The sequence below is a fragment of the Notamacropus eugenii genome, chromosome 6, assembly GCF_028372415.1.
Source record: "Notamacropus eugenii isolate mMacEug1 chromosome 6, mMacEug1.pri_v2, whole genome shotgun sequence".
NCBI classification, from domain to species: domain Eukaryota; kingdom Metazoa; phylum Chordata; class Mammalia; order Diprotodontia; family Macropodidae; genus Notamacropus; species Notamacropus eugenii.
Window position 1 is genome coordinate 146989351 of NC_092877.1, and position 27590 is coordinate 147016940.

The following is a 27590-nucleotide window of genomic DNA, read 5'->3' on the forward strand; positions in this document are numbered from 1 at the left end:
AAACAGATAATAATTGTCAGCATCCCATCGACTATGCTAGATTGCTTCATCATCATTCTTTAGGCCAGAACTGTGATTTAACTGTTAAAAGGAACTCCTGTTAAGTAAACTCCTTTTACCAATATAGAACAGCATCTATCATATAACTTCTTAGACAGACCAGGAAGATTAAGAAATTTATACAGAACATGAAAACTACTGTACATGGAAAGTATGATTTGCACTCAAATTTTCCTGAGGTTGGCTCTCTACTTTGTCACCTGGCCTCGATCCTTAAGATTAACTTTTTTGAATTATTCATACAGAATTCCTAAAATGTGGGTTGGGAGTTTCATTACTCTGTAATTTTTTTATAAATTTTATTTTGGGATAATTCAAATTAAAAGATGAAATAAAAAATAAAGTTTAAAATATTCTTTCTGATTTTGTTTTTCTTTCATTCTCAACTGGGGAGTGATTTGGAGGGAGGAAGAAAAGTCAAAATTTTGCTGATTCAAAAAAATAAAATATAAAAATATATAGTATAAAAATAAAAGTAGAAGAAATCAAACACACAAACCTATAAACATCAGGGTTCATAAGTCAGTTCAAAGACATCTACATTCCGAACCTCTCAAACAAAATATCCTACCAGCCCCCCATTTAAAAAAGTAAATTATAAGGAAGGATTCATTCAAATAACTTTTGTTATGAAAATTACATTGTGCATGTTTCTTCTTGTGCCACTTTCCATTGAAATTACTCTGTTTTTCATGTGTGATCATAGGACCACAGATTTATATCTGAAAGAATATGGAAGAGCCATTTAATTAAAGACAATCACTTTACAGAAAGAGAAACTGAGGCCTAGAAAGATAAAGTTCAGAATTACACAAGGAGTAAGTGCAAAACTCAGGAATTTAACTCAGGTCCCTCTGTCTCTCAATCCAGCCCACTTCTGCATCACCCCCACCACTGGTTTTCCTATGACACCTAAAAATTTCTGTTTTCAGGACAGATCCAAGACAGCGAAGTAGAAAGACAGACCTGTGGAAGGTCCCCCACATAGCCCAGAAAATACTTGTAAAAAATGACTCTAAACAAACTCTAGAGCACCAGAAGCTACAAAAAGACAAAGTGCAAGAGATTTCCAGTCCAAGGCAGCCTGAAAGGCTGACAGGAAAGGTTTATTACACTGGGCACAAATCACAGCATGGGTCACGCAGTGAGGCAGGGGCAGGAGCAGGAACAGGCTTCAGGGCACCACCAGCAGCAGCTATGGTTTCCAGATTGCTCAACCCATAAACGCCAGTGAAAACTTCAAAGGTCAGTGAGAAAGCTCCTTCACACAGGAGAAGGGAACACAGTCTGGACTGCCAGCAGCAGCCATTGCACAGGAAGCATCCATTTTTGGAGCCCTCTGCCGAAAGCTCCTGGGGGAATTGAGCCCCTGATCTCAATCTCTGTCCTGAGTATGGCCCTGGGATGTGGAGGAGCACTGCTGTAGTGGAGCTGGAGGCAGCTGCTGAGAGGGAATTCAACTCTCAGATTCTGGGCAGACCAGTGCACAGGCCCTTGACTGTGCCACCTTGGAGGAACTAAGAACTTACAGGTCCCCAGAGTATACCCTCCTCTTGACAAAGGACTCAAAAGGCAAGAAATTGGCTGAGAAAATGCCCAAAAATGGGGAACAAATGACTACAGAAGGTTACTTTCTTGGTGAACAGGTATTTTCTTCCATCCTTTCAGATGAGGAAGAACAATGCGTACCATAAGAGGAAATCAAGGCTTCTGCATCTAAAACCTCCAAAATAAATATGCAGTGGTCTCAAGTCATGGAAGAGCTCAAAAAAGGATTTTGAAAATCAAGTAAGAGAGATGGAGGAAAATTTGGGAAAAGAAATGAGAGCAATGCAAGAAAATCATGAAAAGCTAGTCAACAGTTTGCTAAAGGAGACCCAAAAAAATGCTGAAGAAAATAACACCTTGAAAAATAGGTTAACTCAATTGGCAAAAGGGGTCCAAAAAGTAAATGAGGAGAAAAATGCTTTAAAAAGCAGAATTAGCCAAATGGAAAAGGAGGTTCAAAAGCTTGCTGAAGAAAATAGTGCTTTAAAAATAAGGATAGAGCAGATGGAAGCTAATGTCTTTATGAGAAACTGAGAAATTACAAAACAAAACCAAAAGAATAAAAAAGTGGAAGATAATGCAAAATAACTCATTGGAAAAACAACTGACCTGGAAAATAGATTCAGGAGAGACAATTTAAAAATTGTGGGACTACCTGAAAGCCATGATCAAAAAAGGAGCCTAGACATCACCTTTCATGAAATTATCAAGGAAAACTGCCCTGATATTCTAGAACCAGAGGCTAAAAGAAATATTGAAAGAATCCACTGGTTACCTCCTGAAAGAGATATGAAAAGAGAAACTCCTAGGAATATTGTAGCCAAATTCCAGAGTTCCCAGGTCAAGGAGAAAATATTGCAAGCAGCTAGAAAGAAACAATTCAAGTATTGTGGAAATACAATCAGGATAACACAACATCTAGCAGCTTCTACATTAAGGGATTGAAGGGCTTGAAATATGATATTTCAGAAGTCAAAGGAACTAGGATTAAAACTAAGAATCACCTACCCAGCAAAACTGAGTATAAGACTTCAGGGGAAAAAATGCTTCAGGGAAATAGAGGACTTTCAAGCATTCTTGATGAAAACACCAAAAATGAATAGAAAATTTGACTTTCAAACACAAGAATCAAGAGAAGCATGAAAGGGTAAACAGGAAAGAGCAGTCATAAGGGACTTTCTAAAGCTGAACTGTTCACATTCCTACACAGAAAGATGACATTTGTAACTCTTGAGACTTTTCTCAGTATTTGGGTAGTTGGATGGATTATACACAGAGAGAGAGAGAGAGAGAGAGAGAGGTAGATAGATAGATAGATAGATAGATAGATAGATAGATAGATAGATAGATAGATAGACAGACAGACAGACAGACAGACAGACAGATAGATAGATAGATAGATAGATAGATAGATAGATAGATACATACATACATACATACATACATACATACATAGATACATAGATAGATACATAGATAGATACATAGATAGATACATAGATAGATAGATAGATAGATAGATAGATAGATAGATAGATAGATAGATAAACAGACAGACAGACAACACAGGGTGAGCTGAATAAGAAGGGATGATATCTAAAAAAATAAAATTAAGGGATGGGAGAGGAATATGGGAGAAGAAGGGGAGAACTGAAATGGGGCAAACTGTCTCTCATAAAAGAGGAAAGGAAAAGTTTTTTCAGTGGAGGAGAAAAGGGAGGAAGTGAGAGGGAAAAAATGAAGCTTATTCTCTTCCCATTAGCTTTAGGAGGGAATAACATGCTCACTCAATTTGGTATAAAAATATATCTTACACTACAGGAAAGTAGGGGAGAAAGGGACAAGTGGGGGGGGGATGAAAGAAAGGAGGGCAAATAGGAGGAGGGAGTAATTAAAAGTAAACATTTTTGGAGAGGGACAAGGTCAAAAGAGAGAATGGAATAAATGGGGGGCAGGATAAGATGGAGGGAAATATAGTGAGTCTTATACTATAAGATTATTATGGAAGTCTTTTGCAAAACTATACATATATAGCCTGTATTGAATTGCTTGCCTTCTCAGTGGGGATGGGTGGGGAGGGAGAAAGGGAGAGAAATTGGAAATCAAAGTATTAGGAATGAATGTTGAGAACTGTTTTTGCATGCAACTGGGAAGTAAGAAATACAGATAATGGGGTATAGAAATCTATCTTGCCCTACAGGACAAGAGAGAAGATGGAGTCAAGGAATGGTGGGGTGTGACAGAAGGGAGGGCATATTGAGGGAAGGGGTAATCAGAAAGTAAGGCATTATGGGGTGGGGGAAGGAGAGAGATGGGGAGTAAATTTGGAACTCAAAATTTTGTGCAAATGAATGTTGAAAACTAAAAATAAATAAACATTAAAATTTTTTTAATTTCTATTTTCTAAATTGAATAGGAATTCTATTCAGTTATTTCATGCTGCATAATCAAACTATTTATAAGTACATGCTCTTAAGGATAACCTTGAATATATGCAATATCCAGACTGTTTAAGGATTCGACTGCCATCAGTGGAGTGAGAAGAAAGCTCATGCCTCCTTCCCAGTTCATCCCTTTCACTTGCTATGGCTTCAGGAGTTTAGAGTTTTATTGTGGTTCCCTAAAAAAACTGAGTGTTAGGCAACCTTTTTTCACACACAACTGACAAAGGATCAAGACATAAGGCAGTATGGTATTTCAAATGGGTTATCCATATTTGCATGTTCAGAAAGAAAGCTGGTATTTCTTCTCCAAGTGACTGGAAAGGTGTATATCAGATTCCTGCACTGGCTTATGCTGGCAGCCTCAATCAATATTGGAATTGCAATACAACCTTAATATAACACATAATAAAGAAATTCTGATCTTTGAGATAAAAGTTTAGAGTGTTAACATGGGGCAGCTAATTGGCACAGTGGGTCAAGCATCAGACCTAGAATTATGAAAACCTGAATGCAAATCCAATCTCAGACACTTACTAGCTCTTTGAGACACTAGTCAAGTCCTTTAATCTCTCTCAGTTTTCTCATCTATAAAATGGAGATTATACTAGCACCTACCATTGTTGTACAGATAAAATAAGAAAATATTTGCAAAACCTTTTGTAAATGTTAAGGTATTATATAAATATAAAAAAATACATATCATATAATACAAATATATAAAATTATATATATAAATTATATAATATATTAAATATATATTATATATAAAGGTATATATAAATTATATAAATATATTTATTACATAAGTAGATATAAAGTATATATAATACATATAATATATATAATTTATATAAATATAAACATTATAAAATGTTATTATATAAATAAATACATATTAATATATAATTGCTATTAATCTTTAAAATTGGCAATCAATCAACAAACATTAAGCATCTATTATGAGCTAGATACTGTGTTAGATCCTAGGGATGCAAGGACAAAAAATCAAAGTCTTGGCTCTTAAGAAGCCTGTGCTACTTCACAGAGTTGTGAGAAGAACTCTTTGCAAATTTAAAGCACTAGAAAAATATCAAATAGAGGAAAAATGTAAGGAGTTGCATCTGTGGACTCTGATGGCTGTGATGGTACCATACCTGGCCCCCTTCCACCACCAGCCAATATGAAGGAAGAATATATAATGGGAGCAGGTTCAGTCTTTCTGAGTTGGAAAGGACCAACCATCTCTAACATACTCAATATTTATTTGAAAAACTAGTGAAGTGACAGCATAGAAAGCAGGCTTAATTTGGAGTTGGGGGAGGTCCTGATTTCAAATCCTGCCTCTCAAATTTAGTACTCAGGTGCCTTGGGAAAGTCAGTTAATTTCTTAGAGCTTCTATTTCCTTATTTGTAAAATGGGGACAATAATACTTGAAATGTTATCTCACAGTGTTGCTGTAAGAGAAGTATGAAATAGTGACTGTAGAGAGCTTGGGAAACCATTATGACACAATATAGATGTCTGTTATAGTGACCAGGAACGTTAGTTAACTCCCCAGGAAATGCATTTTACTTTGGTATAACCCTAATTGCTAAGGAAAAAAAACACTAAACCTAAATCTGATCTTTTTTTCAGAATCTGCCCATCATTCCTAGTTATTCTCTCAGGCTCCAAGGAGAACAAACCTAACCTTTCTTCCATAAGATGGTCCTTCAAAAACTTGAAGATGACTGCCAAGTCTTTCCCATACTTTCTCTTTCCTAAATTCAGTATTTCCAGTTCCTCAAAAGGATCAGCTGAGAAGCATTTACTCAGTCTGTTAAGTGCCAGACAGTGCAGGGCTGGGGAACACAACCACAAAAGACAGACAATGCCTGCCCTCACGGATCTTATATTCTACCAGGGGGTGCTCTCATATGGCATAGTCATCAATTCTCTCACCTGTCTGATCATTCTCTTCTGAACATCTTCTAGTTTGTCTATGACTTTCCTAAAATGTGATACTCAGAAATGAACACAGTACTCTAGATGTGGTCTGACCAAGAACTATGACTCTCTGATGAAGCCTGAGATTGCATTAGCAATTTTTGATCATTATGTTGAGTCATCTTGAAACCAATTCAGTTCAACATTTATTAAGTACTAGGTGGTACCGTGGATAAAACACTGGGCTTGAAATCAGGAATTTCATCTTCCTGAGTTCAAATTTGGCCTTGGGCACTTCCTAGCTATGTGACCCTGTGAAAGTCGCTTAACTCTGTTTGCCTCATTTTTTTTATCTGTAAAATGAGCTGGAGAAGGAAATAGAAAACCACTCCAATATCTTCGCCAAGAAAATCCCAGTTGGGGTCATAGAGAGTGAGACACGTCTGTACAGTATAATACAGTACAATACCCAAGGAGGTATCTGGATCACTCAGTAGATAGAGCACTGGATCTGGAGAAGGAAATGGGAAACTACACCAGTATCTCTGCCAAGAAAACCACATAATGGGGCCATGAGAAGTCGGACATAGCTGAGTGACTAATCAATACCACCATACCTACGGCTCTGTACTAGTCCCTAGGATACAAAGACAAAATTAAAAGGGAACCCAGGTTCAGGAAGCTTATGTTACCTTAAAACCCCAGAGGTAAGTTGTGACTGTTACTTTTCATTCTTTCTATGCCTTCTTCACCTTGTACTTATGAAATTGATTTTTTGAATCCAGTCCAACTGTAAGGCTTTATATTTGTCTCTTTCAAGTGTGGTCTTATGAGATGTGATATAATGTCTTCTTTTAGTTTCTGACACTGTGTTTCAAGCCAGACTGGACTGTGATACAAAACACTTCTAAACTGTTGTCCTAATATATTTTTAAAGTCTTTTTATTTAATCGTCATTGAGATGATCATTCAGAAACAGTTTTCAGATGATTTCTACTTTGGATGACATATACTTCAAGCCTTCCTTGCCCACCCAAACCACAGGGATGTCTGTTCTTCCAATATCCTGCAGTAGTGATTATCTATGGCATTGATTTCAGCAGTTAACCACATACTACCTTGCAGTTAATAACGTACTACCTTGTGGCGGAGGGGGTCTTTTGAATTTTTCTGTTTTATAGGATGCTGTGGTCAAAGGACCAAGTCACTAGCTTACTCTGATAAGCCTCCCTGTTCTTAGCCAGGCCAGTCTTCAGGCTGCATACTTAATATGCCACCAGGCCCTCATTCTCCTATCACTTCTTCCACTCTTGTTGTAGAATATTACTTCAATTTATTCTTGCTAATGAGATTTTCACAAGTTTAAATTTTCCAACTAGATTATAATTTCCTTTTGGGAATTATATTTTCTATTCTGAATGTCCTACCTACAGCACTTGATAGAATGCGCACACATGTACACTCTCGATAAATGTTTGTTGATTCAATTTGAAAAGACTTAAGCCAGCTACAAATCTAAGAAAACAAAGTCACACCAACAAACTCTTCAAAAGTGACTATAATTCAAAAGAAGAACCTTGACAGTGGGGAAAGGGCCATCGCTTTGTCTTTCACCTTATCAGTTACGTCAATGCATGGAACATAATCATGTTCATTAGCATGACTTTACAGAGTACAATATAATTCATCTGAACAAATAATTAGTGAGTACCTACTATATGCAAGGCTAGCATTAGTGACATAAAGATAAAAATGAAATCATCCCTATCCTCCAGGAGATCTCATTCTACTGGGGAATATAACATGTTGACAGATAATAAATACAAGGTAATCTGAGGATCCAGAAAACACTAAACTCATGAGATCAGGAAAGGTTGGCTCCTCCTAACAGGAACCACTTGAGTAAGCCACAAAGGAAGCTAAAGAAAAGAAATGCTAGGGAGAAGAAAATGTGTTCCAGGCATAGTGGATGTAAGGGAATGTTGAGTCTCGTCTTCTTATACCTTACTCCCCATCCTTACCCCCCATTTACTCTATGATCCAGTGACACTGGCCTTCTGGCTCTTCTACGAACAACTTTCCATCTCCAGACTCTGGGCATTTGCACGGGTTATCACTCAAGCCTGGAACTCTCTCCCTCCTCATTTCCACCACCTGGCTTGCCTGACTTCCTTCAAGTTCCAGCTAAAATCTCATCTTCTGTGAGAAGCCTTTCACACTCTTTAAATTCCAGTTCCTTCCCCTCTGTTGCTTATATCCAGTTTATCCTATCTGAATCTGCTTCGTATATAGCTTTCTTGTCTCCCCCATTAGACTGTGACTTCATTAAGACTGGCACTGTCTTTTGCCTTTCTTTACATCTCCATCTCTTAGCACAAAACCTGGAACACTGTAGACACTTAATAAATGTTGATTGAATGTCTCAACAGCAATGAATACATTCTTTTCAGGAGGGCATATAGAGCTATTCAATCTATCTCCTGGACAGGAGTGATGGTCACTAAACTTACTTCTATCCTCAAACTGGATCGTTAGAGAATTTTAGAGCTGGATAGGACCTTGGCATTTAATTCTACCTATTAATATTATATAGAGGAGGAAGAGGTAAAAAAATAAATAAAAACTGTAAGATTTTCTCAAGGTCACAGAAGTTATTAAAAAAGAGGTATTTAGATAATATTTATACATATTTTATATTGTGAGCCTCCAAACAACACTGTGGGATAGGTGCCTTATTGTTATTATCCCCATTTTAGAGATGAAGAAACTGAGGACCAACAGAGCAAAATATCTTGCTCAAGATCACAAGACTAGGAAATGTCCAAGAAAAGTTTTTCCCTTCATTTCTTGAGAACTCACTATGTTTCAGGCCCTTAATGAATGCTTGTTGAATTAAATGGTGAATGCCAGCATGAGCTTGGCATTCTCCTCTGGAATAGAAAAATGTCTCTTGCCCTTACAACAGAAATCTCCCATCCTAAGATTTTTAAAGATATTTGAAAAGTAACTCTCACCAAAGGGGTTTCAGTACTCAATCCACATACTTGTTTAAACTAATATGAATTTTAGACGTGTACAAATATGGTATGCCCTCCAGGCAAGCATATCTAATAGGTTAAATTATTCTAGAATTATATAATCAAAACAAAATGTTGGCATGCTATATTCAAACCTGATTAACATAATGACATACTTTTATTTAAAAGTCTTATCAACTTCCCACAATGATCAAATTTTTTGCATGTTGTTTGACAGTCAGGCAATACGAAAGACAAACAATTATCCAAATTCTAGGATATTTTGACAACATCTTCACCTCATTGCTGAACTAGAGTTAATACTTCATTCTGCCTTAAGGGCTTGGGATGCTCTCCCATATAAATTGAATTTACATCTCAAACAAATTCATTTAAAAAAATATGTAGGTTACACATGAACGTAACACTTTCTCTTTTAGTGTTGCAGTTTTTAAAGACGAACAAACTCAGCTAAGAGTTGTTCAAGGAGGATTGCTAAGGAGGCATCTCAAGAGAAGAGAAAAGGATCTCACATGAGAGAAGGAAGCCAAACCTGAGAAAACGTGAGAAATCACCGAAGTACGAAGCTGCTTTTAAGTCTACAGCTCTCCCTCGCCCTCCCACCTTCCCCAAAGAAAAGATAATGAAAGAGCTCAACATGCTTTATTTTCCTTAATTTCAACCATTCCTGGAGGTTCATGGTCAATAGAACAGCAAAGGATGTTTAAGCTGGAGGAAAAAAATGCAAAGTCCAGGATTGAAAAAAGAACAAATGAAACTAGACAGATGGGCAACTGGTCCCTTTGAGACACAGAGCTAGAGGTCTTGCCCTCGAGAATTTTCCATATGGGAAGGAAGTAATTCAAGTAAACAAGTTTTCTATATAATTTGAGTTTAATCCAAAAAATATTTGTTTTTGTATTAATCTTTTTTTGGAGGGAAATCTCAGCATGGGGTTTATGGGAAAGGGCACTGGAATTGTAAGCAAAGAACCATGGTTTCAAAGCCCAGCTCTGCCATTTGCCATCTGTTTAACCTCAGAAAAGTCACAACCTCTCTGGTCCTCAATTTCCTAATCTAAAAAATACAGGAGCTGAATTAGATGACCACTAAGATCCACTCAATTCTGAATACAGTTTCTTATGCTAAAATTTATTACAAAATTACTTTGCTTTTTTTTCCCAAATAGAACTGGTTTTTTTATCTTCATGCACGCACACACACAACACAACACAATACATACCTCAACAAAAACATAAAATAATTGCATACCTGATTTCCACAGGAAAAATTCTAACCTTGTGATAGAGAGCAACTGTTACCTTTTATGGAAACTATCCAGTACACATTACTCCCAGTATTACTGAAGGAATAGGTCTAGGCTACTCTTCATTGAATGTGGTTCTCTGCTGTGCTAATCTCTCTAGTACCAGTAGTACCCCATGAAAAATGGTGATGGAAGACTTTTCCTGCAAAGACTAATCTATATGTCATCTACATTCTCCTCCACTTAAAAGTTTACAGCTTTTCTAAATTACATATCTGTCCTGTCTTCCTACCAAACTCAGTACTGTACTCTGCACTAATAAACATCCTTTGCCCTGTCTTCTCAAAAAGAATATAAAGTGAAAATAATGTAACCCATTAGAAATGAGTTAGTATTGTACGTTTGAACATCAAATGTTAAATCATTCTGTAACGTCCCGTCTGTGTTACACCGAGAAAGCCACTTCCCATCCCTTGGTCTCAGTTTCCTTATATCTAAAATGAGCGGGTCACACAAGTGATCTCAACAATATTTTCTGATTCTGTGATGCCCACAGGACCAGTGGGTTGTGTATACTTATTTGCTCCACACACTTAAAGGTAACCTTTTGAATTTGGTCTGCTCTCAATACTTTGTAGTCTATTCTCTTGTTTTCATGCTATAAACTGATACCTTGTTGCAGTCAATACTTTGTGACATCTACTTTAGTGACTTCCTTTTTTCAGTCTCCTTCTGAATTCTTGACCATATTTCAGAATGTTAAGTTTGGCAGATAAATAACACCACGGTCCACAGTTATCAGTGTGTAGGTTAGAGTGATTTGAATACAGAATAGAAAGGATAAACAAAATTTCAAAAGCCTGATCATTAGTAACGGGGTGCATTTAAAACATAACTATGTTTCCTGACGCTATACCCCAACAAAACCACTGCATTCTAGTTGGCAAGTCAACATTTATATAGAACATATTGTGGATAAAATAGACTCAGACTGTGTGTACTGAAGGTGGGAGGTAGCTGCAAAGGAACCTCAAAACTTTACCTCCGTGTAAAAGTATTTTACAGTAGGATTAGTGGTATAGATTGGATACACATGAAAAGTCATAACAACTCAGATAAAAGACATGAAATTTAAAAATGAAACTCGTATATGGAAATATGAAAAGTAAACAGTTAGTCAGGGGTGGTTATTTGCTCAGGTGGCTAAGTGGTGTGGTAAATAGAGTGCTGGGCCTGGAGTCAGGAAGACTTCAAACACTTTTTAGCTCTGTGATTGTGGACAAGTCACTTCAGCCTGTTTGTCTCAGTTTCCTCATCTATAAAATGAACTGGAGAAGGAAATGGCAAACCACTCCAGTATCTTTACCAAGAGAGCCCCAAAAGGGGTCATGAAGAATTGGACACGACTGAACAGCAACAGAATTTGAGAGATTATAATTGCTAACAAGTTTCATATTTATTTACTAAAATTATCAACTTGTTATAGGCTAATAGCTTTCTGAGATGGTAGAACAAGATCTATATTTGGAGGGAGAGGATCCGAGTTCAGATCCTGGACCTGCCATTTACTGACTATGGGCCCTTTGGCAAGTTATTCTTACTAAGAGGTGAATTTCATTCTCATGTTGTCAAGAACCAGGCTACCATATCACTTCCCAGCCAGGTACAAACTAGGTGAATTCCACAAGTCCCTTCCACTTCCAAATTCTGTGATTCAAGATGTCTTTAATACTTCATTATTCAAAGTCTTATGGATCCTGGCAATCTTTTTTATTCCTTCTTCAACCAACGTTTCCAAATCAGTCTATTTAGAAATGTATTTCCCCCTTCCATGGGAACATATTGACCATTTTATAATGGAAATTTATAGGAAAACATGATCTATTTTAGAGAAACTCTATCACCAATTTTGCTAAAAGAAAATCCATACAATGAGGAACAACTCAACCTGTTCCCTTCACATCTGTTTGATTTTTCATAGATGAGGAAAAGAGCAGTGGCCAAATATATTAAATTATGATTCTGAAATAATTATTGGGTAACATTTGTGAGATTACTTAATTTTTGGAGTTCTATCATCCATCCTTCTGCCTCGTCATAAAACAAACACTTATTGAGTAGAAGTGATATACTTAGCACTCTGCCAGGGTCAGAGGGATACAAAAATGAAAAGTAACCCAGGTCCAGTTTTCAAGGATCTTGCTTTTTAATAGGATAGATAAGATGCAGGCAACACACACACACATACACACACACACACACACACACACACACACGATGCAAAATGAAATGGTTAAGAACAAGGAGGGGTTCAGATAAAGTCCTCTACTTAATTTTAGGAGGTTGGCATCACTTCTAATCTGGGAGAATCCGAGCTTCCTGTCAAGGACACCCTTTTGAGGTGCATCTTAAAGGTAGGAAAGCATTTCGACAGGAAGAGATGTAGAGGAAATGCATAATGCATTTAAGTTATGGGGGAAGGCTGGTGAGAATATAGATAGGTAGGGAAGACAAGACGAGGGATTGATTAGATAACAATTGACATGAAGGGCTGTTAAAGTTTGCAAAGCCTTTATTTATTATGCTTTATCTCATTTAAATCTCACAGTGGTTTTATGAAGTAGGCAGTAATTTCCATTTTCTATGAGGTAGGTAATATAGGGACTTCTCTGAAGTTGGTACTATCCCCTTTTTACAAATGAAGAAATTGAGGCTCTGAGAGTTTAAGTGCCAGAGCTTTCCAAGGATCAGATAGCTGATCAATATTAAGTGAAACAAAATAGTTTTAATTAGGAAAGATCCTTCTGCCGAGGATTTATATGCAATCAATTTAATAAATATTAATTAAACACCTACCTGTACTGACTTTGTTCTAGGTGTTAGGAATACAAAGGGAAAAAAATCATGGCCATAAATATATAATAAAGGTAGGAATGTAGTTAGATGGCAGCAATCAGAAAGGGGATGTGAACCTACCTCTTCCTGATCCGAGGTACTCCATCCCCTATGCCATGCTTCTGGGAGTCTAATCAGGTTCTATTGTAGAGTATATGAAGGGGAGATAGATTAAAGAGGATGTTAAAAAGCAGGATAAAGAATGCACATTGTTCCTCAGAGACCATGGAAACCAACGCCAGTTTTCCTGTTGGGAAGTGATGCTGTGAATCCTATAAGGAATAGGATTCTGACCTCTAAGGGAGAATAATATATATTAGACTTTGTGGTTGTTCAGCTGTTTCAGTCATGTCTGACTCTTCATGACCCTATTTGAGGTTTTCTTGGCAAAGATACTGGAGTGGTTTGCCATTTCCTTCTCCAGCTCATTTTACAGATGAGGAAACCGAGACAAACAGGATGGATTTGAAACTGAGGCTGGATTTGAACTCAGGTCTTTCTGATCCCAGGCCCAGTGCTGTATCCACTACGCCACCTAGCTGCTTCTATACACACACATACATATGTGTATATACATGTATGTGCTTGTATATATATATATATATATATATATATATATATATATATATATATATATATATATATATATATATATATGTACACACAGACAATGAACTGAGTATTTAGACAACTCAGTGTACATTCTAACTTAGCAGGAGTTGTCTGCAACCATTAACATTAAACACATCAACACTCTTTCTCCAACACTCAGCCAAGCAAATCAGAAATGGCACCAGATGGTGAAAGTTGGGTTACCAACCAGAAGAAGAAAAGAAACGACCTGGTGTAGAGAGAGGTCACATCTCACCTCCACCTGAGTTCCAGACGAGGACAGGGGCTTGAAGGAGATGGAGACAACTGCTGTGCTGTATTCCAGTAACTAGGTGTTTTCTCTCTGTGTATATTCACTGTACTTGCTAAAATCATCTTGGCTTAGGTGAGTGACAAGGAGATGTAACGTAGCAGCAGTCAGTAAGTTTGGTTATGTGAGTACCAAGAAAAATAAACTTTGGTTTCCTCAAATGAAAGGGGTCCTTTACCTCTATCTAATACATGTGTGCCCATTTTAGTTTTAGAGTGATTAATTCTATAGAGCATCTTAGCGAACAGGATTCAGCTCAACTTAATCCTGACAAGTGCGATCAGTGTTCACTTGCAAACTGAATGAATAGGATCAGGGACAAATTCCAGGGAGCACATCAAGGGACAGAAACCCAGGCACCCAAAACCAAGACGGCTGTGTGTAAATATGGCAGAAAAATTGCTATCCTTAAATTATACCTCAAAGGCTGAACACAAGTAAAACACTAGCTATTTACTTGATAAACTTGGTAACAAGGTGCCTGTATCTATGTATATAGGCATATTGTATGTATGTATGTACATATATACAGAGACACATATGTACGTATATAAAACAAATATACCTAAGTGAGTGTGTATGAATATCTATTTATACAAATTTTTCAGGATATCAAATGTTACACACATATGTCCAGGCATACAAGCACACACTCGTGGTCTAGATTTAAAATTTTCTTGGTGTGGGGAATTCTTATTATGAAAATTCTCATTATGCAATACCTGCAGATGCAGATCAGGACCACATCTATAACTTAGTCATGGAGAGTTATAAAGAGAGGTTACACAACTTTCTCACAGTCTCCTAGCTAGCATCAGAGATAAGACTTGAACCTAGACCTTTGTCACTCCACATGTGAATTCACTGCTAATTGGAATTTCCAGAAAAGAAACTCCTTCTACCAATTCAGATCAGTGTCTACCCTTCATTGGAGAAATTAAGTGACTTTCTCAGGGTCACACGGTTGAGGATGAGGGGTGCTGGGACCATGAATGAATTCAACCCAAACCTTCTTTCAGCCAAAGAAAACTAAAATTTCTTGAAAATCCACCATAATGGGTAGACTCTTAAGGAAGTTGAGGCTTTGTAATGCTAACATAAGCAGGCTAGATAGAATCTGAACACTTTCATGGAAACAAAAGATGGATTTTATACAGAAAGACTGAGGGAGGAGTCCAGGGGTGGCCAAGGAGTCTGGGGTGTCTGGAGGAAAGGGGGAGATCTAGGGAGTGGTCAGTATCCTGGAGAATAGGATTATAGGTGAGAAGTAGCTAAACAGAGATTTGGGCAAAGGCACAATTAATGAAAGGCTTATGGCCTCAGAGGAACACCATATCAGGTGAGATTTAAAGATGGGGTTTTCCTGGGCCCTTTAGACAAATGGGACCCAAAATCTTTTGGGGTAAGGGGCAAAGGTCTTGACTTGGGCCCATACCCCATCAACACTACTGACATGTGTGAGAGGCAGGGCTTGACATCAAACCTGACTCTCCATTTACTATTTATGGTGCCTTTCATAGAGTATCCCCATTAGATACGATATTTATGGAGCATGGATTGAGATTTAGAACACAGATATTTGGACCAAGGGAAGAAATTTATAGATACATATTTAGCAACATCCCAGGGCAAACATGTAGCCAAAGTAAAATATGAAACTCAATTAAAATATGCCTAAATTAATTTACCATTCATGGGAACAGTAGGGAAGATATGAGACAGAGAATATTTAAGGATTAGGAAGGGCAATTATATTCATTCATTAGCCATCAGCAATGCCTTGAATACCAGGGAGAAAGAAAAGTCATGTGCCCTTTGGAAGATTGTTTTAAAAGTTCATTTTAAACTTAAAGCTGAGATTTTAAGATTATGATGTATATATTATTCCATTTTAACCTTGTATCATGTATCAAATCTGGTCATGTAGAATATGATTTGTAGGGGTCACCCACACCTACAGACCCATGCATGCTAGAGTGTCTATGAAGACCCTACTATATTCCTTAGAGTTAGGAGCTCAATCTCAATTACTCCCCAGTTTCCTGCTGGTAATACATCTCTGAATCTATGGGTGTAAAATCATTAAGTGGGAGGTCCATCTCCTATAAGCTCTGAGTACTAATGGTGGGACACATAATAAAGTTCCAGGGCTACCTTCCCTAAAATAGTTGTAGACTCAAGAGTCCCTGATCCAAAGAAAGTTCTTTTAATTGATTAATCTCTTTTCAAGGGAACTGCTACATCTCTCTTGTCAGTCAGTTTAATAACACCCCTAACTTATATGGCAGACTTTGGCTTTGGTTGCTTCCCCAAGAGGGATGGAAAGAATAGCCAACTTGAACATTACAGACATCGAGTTTCACTTCTTTAATATAATGTCACATACCTGGACTCCCCATGGCAACTGCTGTCCTATGCCTTTCCTCAGAGTTTTCTACCTGACCTCATCATGACATGGCCATCTTTTTTTAACTCATGTGTCCCACTAGAGCCAGAATTTCAAAAATGGCTTTTGAATTAAAAAATCTACAACTTCATGTGTGAAATAATAACCTTGTTGATATTTCAGTCCTTTTAACTGGCATGGAGGGAGAGATAACTTTAATTAACAGGACAGTACTTCAGTCTAGAATTTCCAGTAAATTCAATTCAATAAATGCTAATTTAATCAGAAATAGACACTATGCTAGATGTTGGAGATAAAAAGAAAAAAAAATTGTACCCATAAATACACAATAAGGGTAGGAATGTGGCCAGGCAAGGCCCCCTTGGTTTTGTTCTAGAGCTGCTCCTATTGGCATTCAAATGTATGAGAATTGGGGGCAGGGGGCAGCTAGGAATTATGAAACTGGGAACCACACCAAGTCCAAGGCAATTTGTCAGAAGAATAATCTGTACATGGATAAAGTCTACATCTAAGTAGCTTAGCTATAAGAAATAAAATTGGGAGCTCCATAGCCCTTCTAACCTTAATAACTGAAGAGGGATCTTCAAACAATACACAAGTCTCAATAATCAGGAAATTTAACACACAAGCAAATAAAACAAAACAAAACTAGAATTAAGCCTAGAGCAATAGTTAACTTGGAGGAGTTCTAGTCTGTATTCTGTAGTTCGGAGCCTGGGGCAAAGACTCTCCTAGCAGAGAGAAAACCCCATCTGTCCAAGGCATTAAGAATAGATAAGCCATTTCTCCAGCACTGAATCCAAATTCCTTTGTCTTACTGTCAATACTGTTTGTTATTTTGCCCATCCCTAACTATACTTATTTTTCACTATTCCCTGACACAGCACTTGCTCAAGTCAAACTAATTGTACACATGCCGCTCTTAGTCCTAACTTATTGGGTTTGAGGATTGAGGAGGTTGTCTTTTGTTTGTAACTCCAGTGATCAGCATATTATCATCACGTAGTTAAGACTTTAAAAATGATGCGGCATTTAAAAAGTTCTAGGAAGCAATTTAATCATTGCATTAATAACACCAGGATTTCCATAAAAGGATGGTCATTTGGCCATCTCTCCCTCCAGCCAAAGACAATCATGGGGACGGGCTTGTATATCCATTGGAAGAGGGGTATTCCTAAGGGTGGCCATCAGCTCTGACTGGCTGACAATGACTGTACGGCTTTTACTACGAGGGACTGAAGCCATTCAAATGAACCTCGATTGTGTTACTTTGAAGTTTACTCCCAACCTTGGGCAATCTGTTCAAAGAATTTATCCACATCTAGACCTGGGTACAGCACAATGGCGTCCAATTTCATTATCAGTAATGTCCTTGAAGAGACTGAACTTTTGAAATCAGGACTTTAGGAAAAGGGGGGAACTCTAGATCTCCCCAAATTATTGGTTATTGATAATCATTTCGATAAATGCTTGTTGACAACTTGAATTTTTTCCTGCCATTTTTTTTCAAGAAAAACCTAGTCAACTCTGTTACTTACCTAAATCACATATATGTACCAAGGTCCTTTCCCCAACTGAACCTCCCATGAGGCATTCCCTGTTCACTTCAGCCCAGAGTGATCACTCCCAACACTGAATTTCTAATGCAGAGAATCAGAGCTATATCATACCACTGAATGACTAATGGCCTTTCAGTCCCCTTCTCAGATAAATTTTAGGGCCCTTTGAAGTCAGAAGTAGTGTCTGATACGTCTTCATATACTCCCCTACCTCACACCTTGTGTTTTTCAGTCAAACTGGCCTATTTGTTCCTTGAATTCATCATTCCATAACTTCCCCCCATGCTTTGTAAAGGCTGCCTTACACACCCGGATTCTATCCCTTCCTCAGTCTCTTAAACTGTAGGAGACTTCAGAGTTCAAACTCGAATGCTGTCTTTCAACTTGTCCTGACTTCCTAGTTGCTGGGGCTCTTTGTTTTTTTCAAGATTATAGTGTATATGTTCATCTAAATGCTGTATCTTTCAGGTAAAATGTAAGCTTCATGAAGAGAGGAAAAGTTCCTTTTGTTTTACTTTGAATCCCTAGTATTTTGCATGGTGTTTTGCACATAAATGCTTATTGAATTGAATTCTGAATCCTTTACTGAGCCACTTAACAGAGGCCTTTCATAAGGACCAAGGAATGCTGAGCACCACATAGCCAACATCAGATAAACATGCTCACTGACTGATTTCCAGGTCCGAATACTACAACAAACAGCTGGTCCAAACTGATATTTCAGGATGACTCCACTGCCCTTTGAAATAACATGTCTAATACCTTGTTTTTGAAGGTTAAAAAGAATGTACTCTACAAAGTTGATTTACAAAGTAAATTGTACTAGCTTGGTCACTTTATCAGCTCGAAATTGCTGAGGGATAGTACAGCATGGAACACAGTCAGGAGAACTGGATTTGAATCCTCCATCAAATAAACATGTGATTCTGGGCAAGCTACAACTTCCCAAAGCCTCAGTTTCCTGATGTGCAAAATGAGGTTAATAATGCTTATTTATGCTATCTGCCTCCCAGGGTAGTTGTGAGGAAAGTATATTACAGACCTTAAATCATCCATATAATTGTGGATTTTAATTAAGGATTTTTATCTCCTGGTACTACTGAACATTTCCCTTAGGAGTTTTCTGTTTTGTTCTGTTTTGGCATTTCATCTCTTAACATAATTTATGGGGATGGCACAAAGGAGTTTGTTTATTCCGTATATGATCTTGAGTAAATCTTGTCTAGACTTGTTTTTTTTCCTCTACAAAAAGAGGGGATGGACTAAATGAACTCCAAGGTTTCTTCAACCTCTAAAGCTGTAAATCTATGCATCCTGGACATTGGGAAATTGACAGGAACCCAAGAGATCTTTCTCAAACTCTAAAGTGTAGAGAGTATAACACTAAAAGAAAACTATTGGGGGGGGGGGAGAAGCAAAAGAATTGAGCCAGTCCTCTGCCTTCTGGTAGTGTGGATATCATTATTCCTATTTTTAGGGGAGATGACTTGCTCAAGGTCACATAGAAAGAGAACAGAAGAAGACAGACTAGAATCCAAATCTCTAATGCACTTGTCCAGAAAAGCTACAAAGAATTTGACAAACCATCAAACAAGAAGATTTTATACATATATAAAGATTATATGTTATAAAGGTATATAATATATATTATATCTAATTTTGTTATATTATGCATAATATAATAATTATATATAGATAGATTACAAAGATATGTAATATATATAAAGATTATTTAATCTTTACAATAAGAGAGAACTGAACGAAAGCCTGTTCTTGATGATCAGCCATGAAAACCTTAGCTACTCTGATCAATGCAACAATCCAAGATAATTCCAAAGAACTCACCATGAAAAATGCTATCTGCCTCTTGAGAGAGAACTGATGGAGTCTGAGTGCATACTGAAATATGCTTTTTTTAAACTTTATTTTTCTGCTTTTTTTTTTTTGCAACATGGCTAATATGGAAATATGTGTTTCATCACTTCACATGTAAAATGGGCATCATATTGTTTCCTTTCTCAGAAGACAGGGTGAGGGGATGAAGAGAGGGAGAGAATTTGGAACTTAAAATTTGCTTAAATGAATATAAAAACAATAATAATTGAGCTTTAAAAGAAAAAAGAACCAAAAACTTAAATAGACAGATTTCAACTCTACCAAAGGTGGCATTTTATCAAAAATGAATAACATTTTCTAATAATGTCCAACAATGAAATGGGCTATCTTAGGATATATGAACTTCATAATGAATGTAAGTGATCAGGTATTTTATTGGACATAATAGTGTTATACATTTGTGTTAACCATCAATGCTACAAAGAAAAAGTCAGAATAGTCTTTGATCTTATGCATCTTACATTCTAAACAGCTTGATCAGAAATAGTCCAGAAAAGATACATAATGAATAGTCAAAGGATAACTTTAGAAGGGGAAGTATTAGTAGGTCTGGGGACTGGGAAAGGCTTTCTGCAGAAGGTGACAGTGGAATTGAGTTTTGAAGGAAGCCATGAATTAATTCTATGATAGAGGAGTGAGGATGGAAAGCATTCCTGACATCAAAAGCAGCCTATACTAAGTCACAGAGAGGGTGCATTGTGTAGGCCAGTATAGCTGAATTTTAGATGGGTCAGAGGAGAGTAATGAAAAAGAAGGTGGGCCGAGTTATGAAGAGCTTGAAATGCCAAAAAACAGTTTATATTTGATCCTAGAGGTAAGAGGGAGGCACTGAAGTTGATTAAGAAGGTGACATGATCAGACCTACTTATTAAGAAAAATGCTTTGGCAGCTGTGTGGAGGATAGATCTGCAGCGTTTATCATGAATGGGGTAGAGAAGGTTCCTGCCTTGGGTGGGAGATCAGATCAGCTTACCATTAAGGTTCCTGCCACCTCTGGAAGTCTATGCTTTTTACTTATATACTTTTATATCATCAATTTTTTAAAATTTTGTTACTTATGTATATAAGAAGTCCACTAGAGCATATCTCTATCTTTAAGGTGTATTAAGCTATCTCCTGAAAATTGTCCCAATGCAAAAACCAATGTTGGACCAATATATTGAGTACACAAAAGTTATAATGAATATTTTTTCCCCAACTCTGTCTCCTAGCCATGAAAGCACATGACAAAAATACATTTAAAAAACAGCAATTATATCTACATCGTATTAAAAATGCTCAGTAAAAGCACAGAACATGCATGTACATGAACACATAGAACTCTAGTCCTTGTAGAGTCAAAACCAAGGGAATCATTACCATACTCTGTGACCCCCCACTAAAGATAGCCCTCTTCATCTACCTACAAAGACCAGACTTGCCTCACTGCTTCCCCTTCTGTCCTCTAGGCACTAACCCCTCTCTTCCTGAACAGGACAGTTCCAATCCCAACCTAGCCCATGAAAGAGGACATAGGACCCCTCCCCTGCTCCCTGAAAAATGCACAGGCATGAGTCTATGCCCATGCACATGCCCACCTGTGCTTGTATACACACATACACACACACACACACATCCTTCTTACATACTATTAAAACATAAAAGGAAACATGAAGGAAGGATACAAAAACAAAATTAAGAAATTAAATATGCGTAGATATTTTCAGCTGATCTCACGTCTCTATGAATATTTACAGAGACCAATCTTGTCATTTCCCAGTCTTTCCTCCTTGCTTTTGGCAGAACCTCGACTTGTGCCTCTTATCCGGGCTCGGTCCATGATATGCCACCTTAGTTTTTTGTGTCTAGCCAATGAGTTGGGTTTAATAAAGGTAGAATTGTCTCAGTTAAACACCTGTTTCCTCAGCCTTTAGCAGTCAGTGTGGGAAGGACCATGAAACTTAGACTAGTTATGCTTTGAGTAGTTTTTTCCAGTTGTGTCTAAATCTTTGTGATCCCTTTCCGAGTTTTCTTGGCAGAGTTATTGGGGTGTTTGCCATTTCCATCTTTAGCTCATTTGGTAGATGAGAAAACTGAGGCAAACATGGTGAATTGACTTGCCCAGGGTCACACAGCCAAACAAAGAAGAGTTTTTGGCTCTAGGTCCAGCAATCTCTCCACTGTGCCACCTAACTGCTCACAGAGTAATAATAGCTGGTGATTATGATAAAAATAGGTGGTGCTTATATAGTGCTTTAAAGTTTACAAAAGGTTTTACGAATATTTGATCCTCACAATCACCCTTCTATAGGTATCCCCCTTTTACAGATGAAGAAACTGTTGCAGTGATTTGCCCAGAGTCAGGCAGCTAGTAAGTGTCTGAATGTGAATGTGAAACTGAATGTGAATTCAGGTATTTCTGACTCCATGTTCAGCTCTGCAACCACTGCAACCCCCTACTCCACCCCACCCTCCAAGCTAAAAGCTATTAAAGTGATAACAAATATCTAGCTACATTTCTTGGGAATTTAAAAGAGAAAAATCCATTAACACTTTTAATACAAAGAGAAATGACAAAGTCCAATGTCTCACCTATATACTTATATGCTTCTTCTCCGCGTACGATAGGTCTTGTCCAAGTTGACTTTAGGCCCCAGAAATGACTCACGTGGGCACCTTCAGGAGGATATAGAGTGAATATCATCTCAAGAGCTTTTGCCTTTTTAACTTCCTCAGAGTGGACTTCATTGTATTCTATGGTAAAAAAAAAAAACAAAAACAAAAACCAGAAAATATTTACAAATCTATTATAATTCACTTTTTTCTAAATTTCATATAATGTTCCTATAAAAGATATAAATATGTATATGTGATTTTGTATTTTAATACAATTTTGAAACTACAGTTTAAAAAAGGCAAAGATAATTCTTAGGAAACTATATATGGCTACAGTATGGCTCAGCTTATTTCAGAATAAAACACCTTAATAGCTAAGGCTCATCAAGAACTAAATCCAAATATTAAAACATTCTTAACAATGTTATTGACCACTATGAGAACACTAAATAGCAGCCATTAAGCCATACAGATTACCAAAAGGGTATTTTAGGGGAAGGCAAAACAGAATTGCTTTTGGCAGCCTATAAATAGAGAAACAGGCTGGCTTGAAAATAACCTATAGTTAAGTGAATAGTGGGTGAAGGTAGGTGGTCAGTTTTCTAGTTAGGACCAGTGATTTCTCTGGCAATCTCTCTTCTGACATAAGGAAAACTGGCTATGACTTGTGGTCCTAGAACAGTAGTTCCTAACCTTGCTTGTATGTGGACCCCTTTGTCATTTTGGCAAAACTTACAAGCCCCATATCAAAAATTGTTTTTAAAAATTTAAAACAAAATGCACAGGATCATAAAGGAAGCCAACGATATTGAAATAGTTTTGTTTTTGTTTTTTAGTTAACAGTAGAAATTAGGTTTAGATCAATATCTCACTGATGCCAAGATAAATTCCAAATGGATACCTGACCTGGATGATATCATAAACAAACCAGAAATATTATTTGTTCATATCCCTACCATTTATCATTTGGGAAGTAGCTCTTATGCTTATACATTTCAATCAGTTCTTATGTTACTTGTAAAAGGAAGGTTTATCAGAGAAACTTGCTACAAAGACTTTTTTTCCCCTCAATTAACTCTTTCCTTTCTAATCTTAACTGTTTTGCATTTGTTTTTGCAAACTTTTTAAGTTTAGGTAATCAAAATTGTCCATTTTATCTTCTGTGGTCTTCTTGATCATTTTGTCATGAGCACTGTCTCCATACATAGGTCTGAAACTTTTCTCCTTGTTCCTCTATTATGAATTTAAAGCCATATATATATTTTTAAATATTCCAAAGCACTAATAAAGAAATGCAAATTAAAGCAACTCTGAGGTTCTATCTCAAACCCAGAAGTTGAATAAAGCTGGCCAAAAAAAAAAAAAAACTAAAAAGAGAGGGGGAGAAAAAAATAAGTAATTTTGGAAGTGTTATGGGAAAATAGGTATAATTGTGCACTGATGGTGAGCATCACCATGATAGCAACATGTTCTTGGTTATTTATAGTGCATCAATGTTCCCCCTGTAATGGTATGTACTCTAAACTGAATATAATAATCTAAATATGAACCAATCCATTTTCAATCAATCAATGAACATTTATTAAGTGCTTATTATGAGCAGGTACTCTTAATCAACACTTTATTAGATTCAGTTATTAGAATCCTAGGATCATAGATTTAGAAACTGAAGACAACTAAGTGCTCATGGAGTCCACCCCGCTGTGCTTGGACTGAAGGACAGAGAATTTAAGTGACCACTAAAAGTCATGTCATTGGGAAGTGGCAGAATTATGAGATTCTCTGTCTCTAGATTCATTCCCCTACACTCATCCATACCATATTTCTTCTGGATCTTAAAACTCAGAACTGGATGGAACTTAAAGCATGATATAGTATGATATTCTCATTTTGCAGTTATGGAACCTGCAGCCCTGATCATACTAACAGTAATTAAAAGAGCTAGAATTTGAACATATATCCTCTCTCAATCCAAATCCAGTATTTTTTCCATAGGACACAACCAGTTATTAGCGCAACTCGTCATGAATCTTCCTAATGTCACAAAGTCATCATTTCTTTACCTAGTCCACAAGGATATCATGAGAAGCTTTTTTTTTCAACTGCCTAACTGAATCCAGTTGTGCGATGCTGTCTTTGATATTCTCCTGTTCTAATAACTGTCCAAGTTAGAAACATGATTTGATCTTAGGACACTGATGGGGGTGCCTTTCAATCAATGCTTCTTTCTCTAAGTGCTCACAAACTATTTAAAAACAAAGTGATTTCCTATCTGATTCCATAATCATTGTTGTATACCTTTTCATCCTATTTAAATTTTCAGTAAGTTCTCCCCCAACTCCCTCCCTCTCACCCACCCCAAACTTGTAGCAAATGGCTTGGTCTCCTACTTACTAAGACAATTAAAATCAACATAAAGGAAGCTCCCTTCTTTCCCTTCCTTCACTTTTCAAAATTTCTCAACATTATCACTCACTTTCTTCTGTATCTCTCTTGTCACAGAACAAGAGGCATCTGTCACTTGGACTGTGACAACAGTGTTCTAATTAGTCTACCTGCCTCTACATTTTCCATTCTCCAATCTATCCTCCATATAGCTGCCAAATTAATATCCCTAAAACACAGATATGACCATGTTACCACTCCTATCAGTTAAAAATTCTGCAACAGTTGTCTAGTGTCTCTAGGACACAAACTATTCAGCTACTACCTCCTATGGTGAGACTTTTCTAATCTCCACTTACTAGTCCTCCTTCCCAATCTAACATGTTAGATATACTTTGTATTTATGTATAATAAGAGTAAAACAAATAAATAAAAACACAGAAACTTTTTGAACACAGAGTTTGTTTCATTTTTGCTCTGATATCACCATTATCCAACTCCACGCTTTGATTAACAGTGGGTTCTTAATATATGTTTAATAGAATAGAATTGAATTTCTCTGCAAGTCTAATTCTTCCACCTATACCCTTGACCCTATCTCCTTTTGCCATCTCCAGGACCTAATTCCAGCAATAAGAACTCTTGTCTCCCCTTTTCTACCTACGACTTCCCATCTACTTACAAATATGCACAGGTCTCTCCAACTTGCTCCATATCATATATTCCATTCAACTGCCTCCACATCTGATGTCTTTAATTCCTTGTCAATCAAGTCTCTTTTCATCCCACTCACTCTACTGAAACTGATCTCTCCAGTCTCATCAATGACCTCCTAATCACCAGATCCAGTGACCATCACTGAGTGACATAGGAAAATACTTTTCCCTGAGGACCAATCCAAAATACCTCCATCAAAAACCATCATGTCTTCCCAAAGAAGACCCTTGAAATGAATGGAAAGCATTTTCATAAGAAAAGAAGATCTTGTACTTACCTAATGTATTTATATGTTCTCTCTCCCAATTAAAATGTGAAATCCTTGAGGGTAGAGACTATTTCCCTTTCTTGATATCCCCTCTGTAGCACAGTGTCTGATAGGTGCAAGAGTTTAATAAAGGCTAGTTAACTATCTAGTCCTCTCTTTGAACAATTGTTAAAGAAATCAGCTGAAATATATTAAAATTCTCCTTCTTTACATACACATTTCAGACAACACCTAGGAACAAATCACAGGGCCTGGGTTCAAATCTCATCTCTGCTACTTACTTTGTGACCTTGGGAAAGTTAATATGCATCTCTGGAAAGACTTTTCAACCCAAAATATGTGGGATTGGACCACAGGATTGCTGAGGTCCTTTGCACCTCAAAATCTTACACATTTTCCCCATGACTTATTCTACAACCTTCTTGGGGGAAGAGAGTTTCTTTCTATCTCATAAGGACAGAACGGAATATTATTACCTTCTGATTGGAAAAAAAGTCAATTATGAGGTTTCACACTGTTTTTTTAGGAAAGTCACACTGTGTAAACTTAATCTCTTTCCTTTGCTTCTGCCACATGGCAAAGAGAAAAGAAGAACTCTAGGAAAGGGATACTGGAGGAAAGATTGCGTCTTTCAATTTCCCTTGACACTACTTTGTCAGGTAGTTGAGCAAGAGGGAGAGACTGAGATGGTAGTGATAATTTGCAGTGGTAAAAGAAGCTGAGAATGGGAAATTAAACTTCAAAATAAACTCCAAAAGAAAAGAGACAAGAGATTCTCCCTTGAAAGTCATAAAGGGAAAAATAGGGAAGGAGTAGGAGTCATATTGGTTGACAGGTGGTATGGCATTAAATCATGTGGGCTGTGTATTTTAAAAGAAATTCAATGTCTAGTAAAACAATTTAAGTTCACTATAGGTAGTTTAATTAAATCGGCATCTATGGAAGGCAACCACTAGTCAATAAGCATTTATTAAGCACTTACTATGTGCCAAGCACTGTGCTAAGGATGAAAGATATAAATTCAAAGAAAAAGAAAGATAATCCTGCACTCAATGGGGCTTACATTCTAAAAGGGAAAGACAACATATAAAAAGAAGCTGAAAAAGAGGGTGTCAGGATGACAAAATCCATGAAGTCAGAAGTATAGACAAAAGAGGAATAAATTATGGCCAATCTGGAATCATTCACAAAATAGAATCACTGACCAGAATTCATCAGTATAAGGCTACTGTTTGGATCAGGGGGTATTGAACATCACCACCAACTTGCACTAAAAGGACATGCATAGCTTCTTGAGTGCTAAATAGGCCAACCTATACAATGAGAAGGAAAGGAAAGGAAAGGAAAGGAAAGGAAAGGAAAGGAAAGGAAAGGAAAGGAAAGGAAAGGAAAGGAAAGGAAAGGAAAGGAAAGGAAAGGAAAGGAAAGGAAAGGAAAGGAAAGGAAAGGAAAGGAAAGGAAAGGAAAGGAAAGGAAAGGAAAGGGAAAGGAAAGGAAAGGAAAGGTAAGGAAAGGGAAAGGAAAGGGAAAGGGAAAGGAAAGGGAAAGGGAAAGGGAAACGGAAAGGAAAGGGAAAGGGAAAGGAAAGGAAAGGGAAGGGAAGGGGAAAGGAAAGGGAAAGGAAAGGGGATAGGAAAGGGGAAAAGAAGGAAGAAGGAAAAAGGAAAAGGAGAGGAATAAATA

The 27590-nt window shown here is 37.2% G+C and overlaps 1 protein-coding gene across 2 annotated transcripts in view; it reads right to left on the minus strand.

Annotated features, from left to right (window-relative positions):
• The window catches only part of IQCM (IQ motif containing M), a 522295-nt gene that overhangs the window by 129102 nt on the left and 365603 nt on the right, over positions 1 to 27590 (minus strand). For both annotated transcript variants that reach the window (XM_072621219.1, XM_072621220.1), the window contains one exon: positions 22514 to 22675. In XM_072621219.1, coding sequence (XP_072477320.1) covers positions 22514 to 22675 — 162 coding nt within the window. The remainder of the gene's footprint in view (positions 1 to 22513; positions 22676 to 27590) is intronic.